The sequence below is a fragment of the Carassius gibelio genome, chromosome B12 (genome assembly GCF_023724105.1).
Source record: "Carassius gibelio isolate Cgi1373 ecotype wild population from Czech Republic chromosome B12, carGib1.2-hapl.c, whole genome shotgun sequence".
Lineage (NCBI taxonomy): Eukaryota > Metazoa > Chordata > Actinopteri > Cypriniformes > Cyprinidae > Carassius > Carassius gibelio.
Genome location: NC_068407.1, coordinates 16,489,846 through 16,502,463, shown reverse-complemented (window position 1 = coordinate 16,502,463; position 12,618 = coordinate 16,489,846). Strand labels below are relative to the sequence as shown.

At 33.8% G+C, this 12,618-nt stretch overlaps 1 protein-coding gene across 1 annotated transcript; it reads left to right on the top strand.

Moving 5' to 3' along the window:
* The first annotated feature begins 1,705 nt into the window (after positions 1–1,705).
* On the top strand, positions 1,706–12,531 carry LOC127969502 (cytochrome b-c1 complex subunit 2, mitochondrial). The gene is made up of 14 exons (XM_052571509.1): positions 1,706–1,840; positions 2,945–3,031; positions 4,191–4,340; positions 4,421–4,485; positions 4,783–4,839; positions 4,924–5,048; positions 5,759–5,856; positions 8,022–8,079; positions 8,167–8,262; positions 9,752–9,951; positions 10,038–10,118; positions 11,499–11,575; positions 11,655–11,808; positions 12,170–12,531. Exons 1-14 carry the CDS (start codon positions 1,808–1,810, stop codon positions 12,251–12,253), a joined length of 1,365 nt encoding a protein of 454 aa, XP_052427469.1. The 5' UTR covers positions 1,706–1,807; the 3' UTR covers positions 12,254–12,531.
* Positions 12,532–12,618: the final 87 nt, after the last annotated feature.

The window sequence follows — 12,618 nt, the reverse complement described above, 5'->3', positions numbered from 1 at the left end:
AGGCCTTAGGTTTTTGTGAGAAGTACACTATATCTCAAAGATAGACCCCTTTGAAGCCACTGGTTAAATCTTACCTGTGTTTTATCAATAAGGGGTTGGTAATTAATATTGCATCTTTTTTTCTGATCCTTAGTAATTAACACACCTAGATAAAAAAAAAATTCTGTCACTGGGATATTAATGACAAAGGATTTAGGGGTTCATGATAAATATAGGCCGATAATTAATGCGCATATCGTCAGTAAAGCCGGTTCTCTAATCAGTGGTAAATTCCATCAGGTGCGTGATTTCATATATCTATATTATATTATATTTATATATCTCATCCAATTAATACTGTAAATCACTTAATAGTATTTTTTCCTCAACCGAAAGTCTATCGGGACAAACCAGGAGAGGTACTTTCAAATACAATTGGCTCCTCCAAAATTCTATTAAATTTACAAAGAAAACTATCATAAGACATTCAATATTTAGCAGCTTCATATTTTAGAAGTTCCCAATGCCTACTAAAAGTACCTTCTTATTGTGCCAAATCCCAGTAAAAGGATATCGATTTTATCATTTCCAACTTAATTACCTCATGTCTTAGATGAGAGACATTCATTTTCCAGAAATAAGTATGACATGTCACATGACACTGCAAAAGTGGAAGATCTAATATTTATATAAATTGCCTTGTGATGTGTTAAGGCAGAAACTAATGTTTTCTGACATCTTCTCTATTAAGATGCTCCTAGAAACCAGAAATAAATCTATGCGGGACTCAGAGACTGCCTTGTAATGTTTTTGTTACTCCACCTATAAGAGCACTGATTAGGATACATTTCCCTGCATATATCAATCAAATTATATTTCTGCATAAAAGTCTTTAAATTAATATTGGATGAACCAGGTTCCTTTGGAGGCCATCTATCAACCAAGACATTTAAGATAATATTAAATTCCCCTCCAATCAATAAAAATGCCTGGGTGCTTACTAAACTAGGGAACATAGAATGCAGTTTCTGTACTCTTTGACCCGTATTGCCTATATATTTGAAGAAATGAGTAGTAGTTTTACTTTTTTATATATATAGCCTACATATGTAATTAAAATAACCGCTTCATTCATTTTCCTTCTGTTCTAATCTTAAAGACATTCCTTAGGTGGTGTTAAATATTATGGAAAAAAATAAAACGTTTTTATCGCATAATCGGAATTTTAAAGTTCTAAATTCGGAAAAGCATATCCTACTATTTCATCAGAGTAGTGTGTTATTAAATTAAATTACGCTTTTTGTTTTGTTTTAATAAAATGTATTTTTCCTAATTCAGCACTGATTTCGGAGAAAAAAATCTCGACGTTTCGTATCAAGACTGAGTCGAGCGTATGGTTTTCATCTCGAATCAGTTTTGTAACGTTTGGTTAATAATTAGTTAATTTTATGAATTTTAATAAAAGTAATATTATCCTATTAATACTGTCTAAAACATAAAACAAGCACTATACATTAATAAAATAATAATAACAACAAAAATAAACAGAGTTTATACCAAACTATATTTAACGATTTGTAAATTACATTTAGTAGATTACACCTTCGTAAAACATTCGTAAAAGGCGTCTACATGCACTTTTAAGACTGTGCTCACTTTGTGTTTACATGCAGTGATGTAAATTAAATCACTAAATTTGACGCAAACTCCGAGTCGCCATGTGGCAGTGTGCACTTGTGCTTCATTTTAGTTTCGACGGAGAGAAGCAGAGAGTGAAGGATTCTGGGTAGGACATCCTTAGGTCAGCCGTCAGAAGCAGAGAGAGAAGATGAGGGGGATCCGGGGAATAAGCCAGTTATCGGTGAGGACCTGATTCACGGGGTTAGAGATGAGATAGAGGTTCTGCTGCATGGCTCTGTGTGTTGTGTTGTGGTGTACGAGTGCTCGCTAGATAGGACAGATGCTGGCCTTGTTCTCATAAAACCAAGCTAGATAAGAGATATAGTTGGCAGTTCAGCTCTGTGTATGTCATTGTATTACATTCCTTGTTTTATTCATGTTTTGAATGCAGCTAACTTATATAGAGCAGTGATTCTTAGATTCTTAGGGATCTGTGTAGTTTGTTGTATAAACGCTGTGAAATAATGGCCATCGAAAAAATTCAACATTTTGGTTTCACAAAGTAAAAAAAAAACCTCACAATATTCCCATTTTTTTAGATGCACCTGTATGTCTGAAGTATTATTTGGGAAGTATTTAATTTAAATTAGGTCTATTTTTTATTTGTTATTCTTATTATATAACTCCCAGTTTAATGTTTTTGAAATGTATTAACTCATTTAGTTAACAATCATGGTGATTTGACAGCACTTTAAGAAGGAAATCTATGGTATATATGTGCAAATACAAAATTCACTTCAATTCAAGTTTATTCGTATAGTGCTTTTTACGATACAAATCATTGTACAGCAGCTTTTCAGAAAATATAATTTCTGCATAATTTATTTGTAGCTTATTAGTGGTGACCGTCAGTTTATGTGTATATGGCAGAAATGTACTGGAAAATAATTTTAAGACATAATCAAACAGATGATCAACACTATTAACAGCAGTTCTTATATGATGCAATCAAACTTATAGTTTATATATATATATAGAAATTTTTTTTTTTTTTTTTTTTTTTTTTTTTTTTTTTTTAACCACTGAACAGTGTCCATGTTGGAATATCTGTGTGTGTGTGATCCAATTATTTTGTGTTTTCTAAATACATTTTTACCATATTTTATGATGGCTTCAAACTAAATGCACATGAAAACAAGGGCCTGTGGCTCTCTTATTTACTCTCTTGTTTGTGTCAAACTTAGGATTCTATTTGGTAGCGTCCCATGCCTCGCTCTTCCTCTCTTTATGCTGCTCTTTTTGGGCACTTTTTCTTCAGAGGTGTGATGTGTTTTGTGATTTTCAGGGCAGGCTTTATGCAGCCCAGGCTGCCCGTAAGGTGGATGTTGCGGCAGCCGTGGAGCCAGTGAAGTTTCTGCCGCAGGAGGTGCAGGTCAGTAGATGATCTGTCTCTCTCTCTCTCCACAGAGAAGCTTCTGTGTGGCCACTCAAAGGGACCAGCCCTTGACTGTGCCTTTGCCCCTCTCATGTACAAGGATGTTCATGTATGTGTGTTTGCTGGGGAGGGTTTCTGCTCTCATATTAGGCACTGTTTATGAATTACCATTTCAGTTTAAGTTTACCACGTCCCACAGGATGGTGAATTAAAATGTGTACTGCAATGACAGGAGGAGGGTTTTCCAGTTTTAAGATTGTCTACATTATTGCTTTGTCAATTTGAACCAATTATGTTTATTTATTCCATGATGCATACAATTCCTCTTTACTAATTTATTTATTTTCTTAACGAATCACCAAAGAATGTTGAGTGAGGATTATTAAAATGGTGAGGATTAAGTGACATTTTTAATTATTAATTATTAAGTGAATAAATATTGTAAATTGTATGTGAATTAAATCTCTTTAAGCTGTATTACAACCATTATAAATATCAACATGTTTTTCTAGGAACAGCCCAACTGTTGTGTATATTATCAAATGTTTATGGGTTTAAACCTGGAAAAAAATTAAATGCATTATTAATATATAAATACAAATAGTATGGTTGCTTATTAAGGTATTCACTTGATATTTAAACAAATAAATATTAATTGTGTGTTTTTTAGAGGATCTTTGAATTTAAAATGCTGATATCTGCTGTTACTGTAAAACGTGCTGTAATACGATTAAAATTTCATCGCATTCAGTGGCCTGCAACCGGTGTATAAATATTGCATTAATATATGCCAACTGGTTTTCATGCAACTGATTGCATTTCTATTAACACACAAATGCACCAGAATATAACCAACACTTAATTGTTTTTGGTTGATTAAATTAACTTTGAAAATTTCAAATCCTTTATACCAGTTGGGACTTCCACAAAAAAATGATAATAATTTTATACAGAACAATAAAACAAATAATACAAAAAAAGTAAATATATATAATATATATTATTTTCTTTTTTGAGGGGTCAAACAAGTCTGCTAGTGTATATGTATATATATGTATATATTTTTTTATATACGTAACATATATGTAAATTTTATCATATACGTAACAGTACAGATTGGAGGGTGTAATTACATTCTTTTTTCTTTCTCTTCCAGGTGACAAAATTGCCTAGCGGGTTAGTGATTGCTTCCTTGGAAAACTATTCTCCTGCTTCTCGGATCAGTGTGCTCGTCCGGGCTGGAAGTCGATATGAGACGATGGACAACCTCGGCGTCTCACACTTGCTTCGTCTGGCTGCCAGTCTGGTATATATCCGTCATGACTCTGTGTTTGACCGCTGTATTGCTTTTGTGCAGCATTCACTTCTTTATACTTCTGATTCCAGACAACCAAGGGAGCGTCTGCCTTCAGGATCTGCCGCGGTGTGGAGGCTGTAGGGGGAAGCTTGAGGTCAGTTTATCATTGTTACTAAACAGCTTCTTCTAAACATCAGTTATTTATAATATGTATGGTATGTGGCATAATACAGTGGTTTTCAGCTGCTTTTGCATCAGGCCCTAAGGTTACCTTTAAGGTTTTTTTTTTTAAATACTTTTTGCTGCTCAAAACCACAATAGATCTGCCACCCACTTTTGATTCACAATTCCACCGTAAAGAACCACCAGCTTAAAATATATTTGGTGCATTATTTTACACAAATCTTTTATGTTATGTGAATAAATGTTTATATTATATTTTTACATGCAGTGTGTCAAGCTCCAGGGAAACCATGGGATACACTGTAGACTGCTTGAGAGATCATATGTGAGTAGAACACATTTGTTTTTCTGCATGAACTTTTCTTCTACTGGAAACTAATAGGTTGTCTGTCTGTCTGTTCTCTCGCAGTGACACTGTAATGGAGTATCTGATCAATGTGACCACTGCGCCGGAGTTTCGCTCATGGGAAGTGTTAGACCTCACTGGCAGGGTGAAACTGGATAAGGAACTTGCCAAGCAGACTCCACAGATTGGTATGCAGTGTTTAACCCTCTGGCATCACTTTAGACTGAAAGCGTTTGGGTTTAGATGTTTTTTGCCTCATTAGAGTGGTACAAAACTTGACATGTGGGTCACTTGCTGTATGAACATACAAAAAAAAAAAACATTCTACAAGTCAGCCTTAATTAAATAATCTTCAAAAATGTCTTAATGTCGATCTCAATTCAAAACCTAACATAAATAAATATTTAAATATAAAACAAACTCTATGAATGTGAAATGTTATTATAGATATTAGAGTATTATATTATAGAACTCCATTATGAAGTGAACTCACTTAAAGATTTAAGTATCATTTTGCCAGAAAATATTACAAATGTTTATTGTATGTTAATGTAAAAATATAATATTATAGAAAACAGAATGATGAATGTTATATATATTTTCTTATATTTTAACTATTTTATATATAAATAATTAGTGCATAATTTAGAGGTGAATATTGTTTACTACCATAAAAATCCTTTCAAAATATAAAATATTTATACAAAATATAACATTAATTTCTTTAAAAATAATAATTATCACTTGTTTGGACCCAGAGGGTTCATTCTGATAAATAATGTAATATATAAAAAAAAATAATGTTTATAATGCGGTAAATTTTTAATATGATTGACGGAGGTTGGTTAGCGGTCATAATGTCTCTGCTTCATTCTTCATCTGTTTGTTTGTCCCTCAGGTGTCATTGAGAATTTGCACGCTGCAGCTTATAAGAATGCCCTGTCCAATTCCTTATACTGTCCAGACTACATGCTCGGCCAAATCACCACAGAACAGGTAAGGCAACGTTTTGGAGGGAAAACATGGATATGGCTCATTGATGTTTATTTTTTTTATTGTTGTACAAATTCATTTGAATCTTTCATGTGGCATTTGAGTCTTGTCCAAACTATGCGTCATTATATATCATAGTAACAATTTGATACACTTAACAATAATACACTTCTATAATTGGCCTCCAGCTTACATTCAATCCTCATAGATGGACGCCGCTGTGAATTAGGTTTAAAAAATAAATACCTCAATACATATCAAACGATCTGATCTATAAGAAGAGAAAAAGCAATAGTGATCGAATCGGTGGGTGGGGCTAAAAAGGCAGGGATGTCAGTCTTCCTTTGCGAAGGCGTTGTTTGTCCACATTATTACATCATATAGTAGAACATTCCAAAAGCTGTTGTTTTGGCAGACTGCCTTCAATACAAGTTAATAACAAAGTTTTGTATGGAAGCCCGTTTCTGCCACTGAATAAAAAATAAAAAAGGTAATTCTGACTTTTTATCTCACAATTCTGATATTTTTTTAAAATCATAATTGTGTGATATAAACTCGCAATTACGAGTAAAAAGACCTCAGAATTGTGAGATATAAACTCACAATTGCTAGACATAAAGTCGCATTTCTGAGAAATAAAGTCAGAACTGCGAGATATAAACTCAAAATTGACTTTTTTTCCTCAGAAATTATGACTTATTTTCTCGCAATTCTGACTTTTTCAGAAAATGAAAAGTCAAAATTGTGAGATAAAAACTGCAATTGCAAGTTTATATCTCGCAATTCTGATTTTATATCTCTCAATACTTACTTTATAACTGCAATTGTGAGTTTATCATGCAATTCTGAGAAAAAGTCAGAATTGTGAGTTTATATCTATATTAGTGGTGGACCGAGATTTTTTTGGACCACCGATGCTGATATCTTGGAAAGCAGGGGGCCGATATGATTTTTTTTACATTTTAATTAATATTTATTATTAATTTGAAATCATTTGACAATGGATTGAAAAATAAATGTGTAAAATAAACATACTTATACTTTAGATAACAAAGTATTTTTCTCAAATAAATATTTAATACAAATTTTATTAAAAAGGAAGTAAACACTGTAACCAACAGGACACTAATTATTCTGGGAAGCTTGTGTGCATTGGGAATCATATTTTTCAAATTAAGCTAGGGTAATACTCATTTTACATACAGCACACAGAGAAAATGACATGAATATGACAGGGCAAATGCATAAAGCGCAGCATAATTTGAAATCACGAGTTTAAATTTTAAAGCATTCAATTCACATGGACCGACCGTCACACAGAAAACACGCGATCATCCTGGATAAAAATGCACACTTCACAAAATCTCACGGCTGGGTTCAACTAAGTTTGCCAGGTTTGTGAAATTAAATGTTCATTAGCCATTCAAATATTTGTTTTTGCTTGATGCTGACGACAAATTAGAAAGTATTATAATGTTTGCGTTTCTATTACTAAAAATATAAAAGCAATCGTTTTAATTCTTTTTGTATATTATATTCTATCTGATTATTAGATAAACTTCTATCCATTTTAGACAGAACTGTTAATGGTGACCGCGAACAAGAGGGAGAGTGTAAGCTCAGGTGTGTCTGCTCAGACGCTGCCGTTCTCAGTCCCACCTCGAACACATTGTCCAAGCACAAAAACTTATCGGACTTGAAGACATATTAGTCGACCACTAGTTTATATATCACAATTAAAAAATTTAAAATACAATTTTTTATTCAGTTGCAGAAACGGGCTTCCATAGTTTTGAGTGATGACACTTACAGGATGTTTTTATAGTACAGTGACCTCTATGTCACAAATCAAGGGAATTTTGGTTTCTTAGTCCATGACCCCTTTAAAGGTCCCTTCATCAGATTTTATCCTTTTTATTTGTAACTTCACGAACATTAACAAAACAAAGATAAATCATCACTTAATAAGTCTGAATTGTATACGACATGGACACTCATCTTTAAGGTTTCACATTGTTGTAAAAGAGCTGTAAAATAGTAATGCACCAAATTATGACATTGCTTGACCAAGGTAAACAACATGTAAATCACACATGTACGTAACAGTCCTGCACAAATATATTACATTGCAAATTTTAATGCTCTCTGTATTATGTCCTATTATGCAGATGCACAACTTTGTTCAGAACAACTTCACAAGTGCAAGAATGGCCCTTGTTGGTCTTGGTATGTTATTACATTTTTGTCTTATTAAATGAGAAGATTTATTAAAGGATATTAAATCAGTCATATAAACTTTATGCTATTGTGTAGGTGTGGATCATGCCATACTTAAGCAGGTTGGGGAGCAATTCCTGAACATCCGCAGTGGAACAGGCACTGTTGGCTCCGAAGCCGTGTACCGAGGAGGTAGAGTGCATCATTAATACTAGAACAGTATTAAAAATACAAAATAAAACACATTGAAAGTCTCATTTTCAGGTCGCTACAAGTCAGTAATGTAGTTTTTACAACATGAACATGGCTATTGCCTTACCGCAGATCCTAGGGAACTGTCTGCTGTCTACATAGAATACCTTTTTGAGGCATTATCTAAACTAAAATGGACCTTTATATGTGACAGTTTTTAATCATGGTAAATGGACCACAGGAAAAAACGGGCACACACATTATTTAGATGTACTCATTTGGCTGTTGTTTTTACCCAAAGCAGTTTGCAGCACATTTAAATTAAAAAACTTAATTAAAATTAAATTTATGCATTTAGCAGACGCTTTTATCCAAAGCGACTTACAGTGCATTCAGGCTAACAATTTTTATCTATCACGTGTTCCTGGGGAATCGAACCCCCAACCTTGATGGCGCAACGCTCTACCAGTTGAGCTACAGGAACAATTTAAGGTGTACGTTTTATAGGTTTATATATTCCCTGGGAATCAAACCTAAAATTTTGACACGTCTAGCACCATGCTGTAATATCCAAGTTACAGGAACACACTGCAAAAGGAGTGTTTCTCATAAATCACGTTAGAGGCCAAAGATCCGTTGAGTTCGAAGTTAGCATCTTGATGAAAAATAATGCAATATTCTGATAAACAAAATTAACTTTTTGTGGTTTGTAGGTCATATTTGTCTTAAAAGCGGACAAAATTACCTTTTAGTATTATGCTTTTTCCACTTTGTAGACTTTCTGTTCTGGGGAAACAAACCAATATCTTCATGTACACAGCTACAAATATATTGTGCAATAAAAAGCTCTTCTAGAATCTTTGTTTCTGTCCTGCTAATATATGTTTGGATTTATGTTTTGGAATAAATCTTATACATCTCTAAAACCAAATGATTCCTATATTTGACCATTTGTCTTAAGTGTACATTTTTCTAAAATTTTGATTTATAAATCACCTGAAAGCTGAATAAATGTTTTATTAGGATCGGACAATATTTGGCCAAGATACTTCTTGAAAATCTTCAATGCATATTTCTAATCAAAAATTTCGTTTTTATATATTTACAGTAGAAAATTTACAAAATATCTTCATTGATCATGATCTTTACTTGATACCATAATGATTTTTGCCATAAAAGAAAAATCGATAATTTTGACCCATACAATGTGTTTTAGGCTATTGCTAAAAATATACCTGTGGCTTAAGAGTGGTTTTGTGGTCCAGGGTCACATATTGCACCTCATTGGCACATATTAGTGTCACTGGACGAATGCTGGAAAAGTCTGATCCTAAATAAATGAATGATAATGCATTTAAAAATAATTCAAGCTAGACTTAAAATCTGTTGTTTTCTATAACCTAAGTGCATTAATAGTCTCAAAAGCTCCTAGATAAGTGCTCTGCCTCTGAAACGCTGTGTAATGTTAGTCTCTGGGGGTGTTCTGCAGGTGAGCTGAGGCATCAGTCTGGAGGAGGACTGGTTCATGCGGTCGTGGCGAGTGAAGGTGCAAGTGTAACCTCAGCTGAGGCCACTGCATTCAGTATACTGCAGCATGTGCTTGGAGCAGGACCTCATGTCAAGAGAGGCTCCAACACTACGAGCAAACTGAGTCAGGCCATCTCGAAGGTCACCTCTCAGCCCTTTGATGTGAGTATCACCTTATCTGACCTTCAGCCTTAAAAAAGACTTCAAACCAAGGACTCTTTGTAACCTTCTGGCTTGCTTTGTTGCAGGTGTCTGCCTTCAATGCCAACTACACGGATTCTGGTCTGTTTGGAGTTTACACCATCTGCCAGGCAAACGCTGCTAAAGATGTATGTGTGATTTATATTATGCCTTAAGCCCGTTTCACTCTGATCACGATGCGAAAAAGCGAGGCAAATTGCCAACGAAACGATTGTTCGCCTTCTGCTAATTCAAGCCTGCACGCTAGGTGCCGCCGACCAGCATTGCATTTTTTCTTCATGTAGCGTATATATATCTCATATGGATTTCATCATCCCCTTTCTCAAAATACAGCATTAAATTAAGATAAATAACTTTTAGTTCTTCATCAGAAACACAAACTATGCATAATGCTTAAAAGAATACATCTGAAGATATAATTAAAGGTCCAGTTAGCCTCAAGCTACATCAAAAATGTATGTAATTATTAACGTTTTTGCTCAAATCACACTTTGAAAGCATCATCGAGTGCTTGTAATAACTTAAGGTTGTGATCTAAAATGGACTCTTTGTATGTTGTATAATGGATTAAAAGCTATCTGCTTGACCTGCCATAAACATCTTTATTGTAAAAAAATAAAGAAAAAAACAGGAGCGGCATAAAAACGTATACAGAAAATATATCTGCATAATCATAGGTCTATTTGCTTTCATATTTCATGTGTAGGAATTTTTATTAAAAAAATGTATATATATGGAAGGGCAAGAGATATTATTACAAGATTGACAGGTCTATAGTTACCGTGCTTTAACAGTCGTGCTTGTGGAAGTAAATGGACGGTGCTCTTCAGATCACATAATTCAGTAAAGAATTCATAGAAATGTGATTCTGTATAAAGGACATGTGAGAATAAATCGGTTCTTAAATGCCAACTATAACAAGAACTCAGCATCCATTCTTCTCTCTTGCGGGAAAAAAAGTCCTCTGCTTCTGTGTTTTTTTACGAGGAAAAACAAACAAGAAAAAAAAAACATTAGCATGCGCGAATGTTCATGGCCTATGCGGACACATCCATAGGAATCTGTTGTTTAATGCCAATGCGTCATTGCGTTCAATAATGCGTTTTAGTTTGTTCACAGGAAACATCAGTAGTCATAAATCAAAAGTCTTAAGTCACAATCACAAATAAGGCACAATTAAGCAATAGTTCGGTAAACAATGAATGAATATAGCATTATATAATGTACCACAATAATACCATGTACTGTTTTGCTCAATCAGAGATGAGCATTCATGAATGCATGATTCAGTGATGCACACACATCCAGTCATTTGTTTCATACCTGGATAAATTCATGTTTTTGAATGAATCTGATAACCAAAGGGTGTCTGTCTGTGTAAAATAGCCAGTGATTTTGATATGCATGCAACATTTAGTTGTTAAGTCTAGTCAATTAACAAAAAAACTTGCAGTGTTGCCTTTGAGAGCTACAGAATGTGTTCTTAAACTGTTCTTTTTTGTGTTCAGGTAATCAAAGCAGCAATCGTTCAAGTAAATGACATTGCTCAAGGAAACCTTGCAGAAGCTGACCTCAGCAGAGCTAAGTGAGTTTTTTTTATACTTTATTTTATTCATCCTGTGTTTTCATGTAATTATTAATGATTTGTCTTTTTGTTTGAGCAGGAATCAGTTGACGGCTGAGTACCTGATGTCTCTTGAGAGTTCTGAGGGCTTAATGGAAGCCATTGGTTCACTAGTGCTGGCCGATGGTACCTACCGTTCCCCCGAGGCTGTGACGCAGAAAATCAATGCTGTGTCTTCAGCTGATGTTGTCAATGTAAGCAGCTATTGTTTCTTAGGGTAATAGTAACACAGTGTAAAGACCTAAGGAATGTAACAAAGCTTGAATCTTAAGTTCAACCCTGGGTATTTGACAATCTGTGAACTGAAGAATACAGAGAATCATATTGTACTTTACAAAATGTTTCATTTTTTTGCTTTGAAAATGAAAATATTTCAATTTTTTCATTTTGGTGCTATTTGCGATAGTTGACTGTACTATAAGGCGGTTTTAAAAATATATTTTGTGTTAAATAGCAATAAGTAGGTATCTATATTGTTGTAGTGTATCTGTTAGTTTATCTCATTTTAAGGATTTTGGATTTTGTATAACAAAATGGGTCTCATTTGTTTTTCAGGTTGCAAAAAAATTCATGTCTGGCAAAAAGACTATGGCCTCCAGTGGACACTTGGTCAACACACCTTTTGTTGATGAAATTTGATGGGTTTACTTCAGGACTCTCAAACATTTTATCTTTCAGCTGTGGCTAACTCTTATAATTATAATGAAATGAGGACATGTTCACGATATCTTTATTATTCTGTCCAAAAAAATAAAATAAAATGAATAATAATTATAATACTAATAAAGTTGTCATCAACAGTTGGTCTTGTTGTTTGTAATATATAAAGTGGCATAATCTGAAAAGAAAAACTCTGCACTTGTCCATTTGAAATGTATAGATTGAAATGTATAAATTAATAAAGTATCTTGCAACAATTTATGAAACAAGTTGTGATTTGTGATCCTCTTACAGCTTCTCGGGCGGCACTAAAATCAAATTAAATATATTACCTTTTTAAAAAC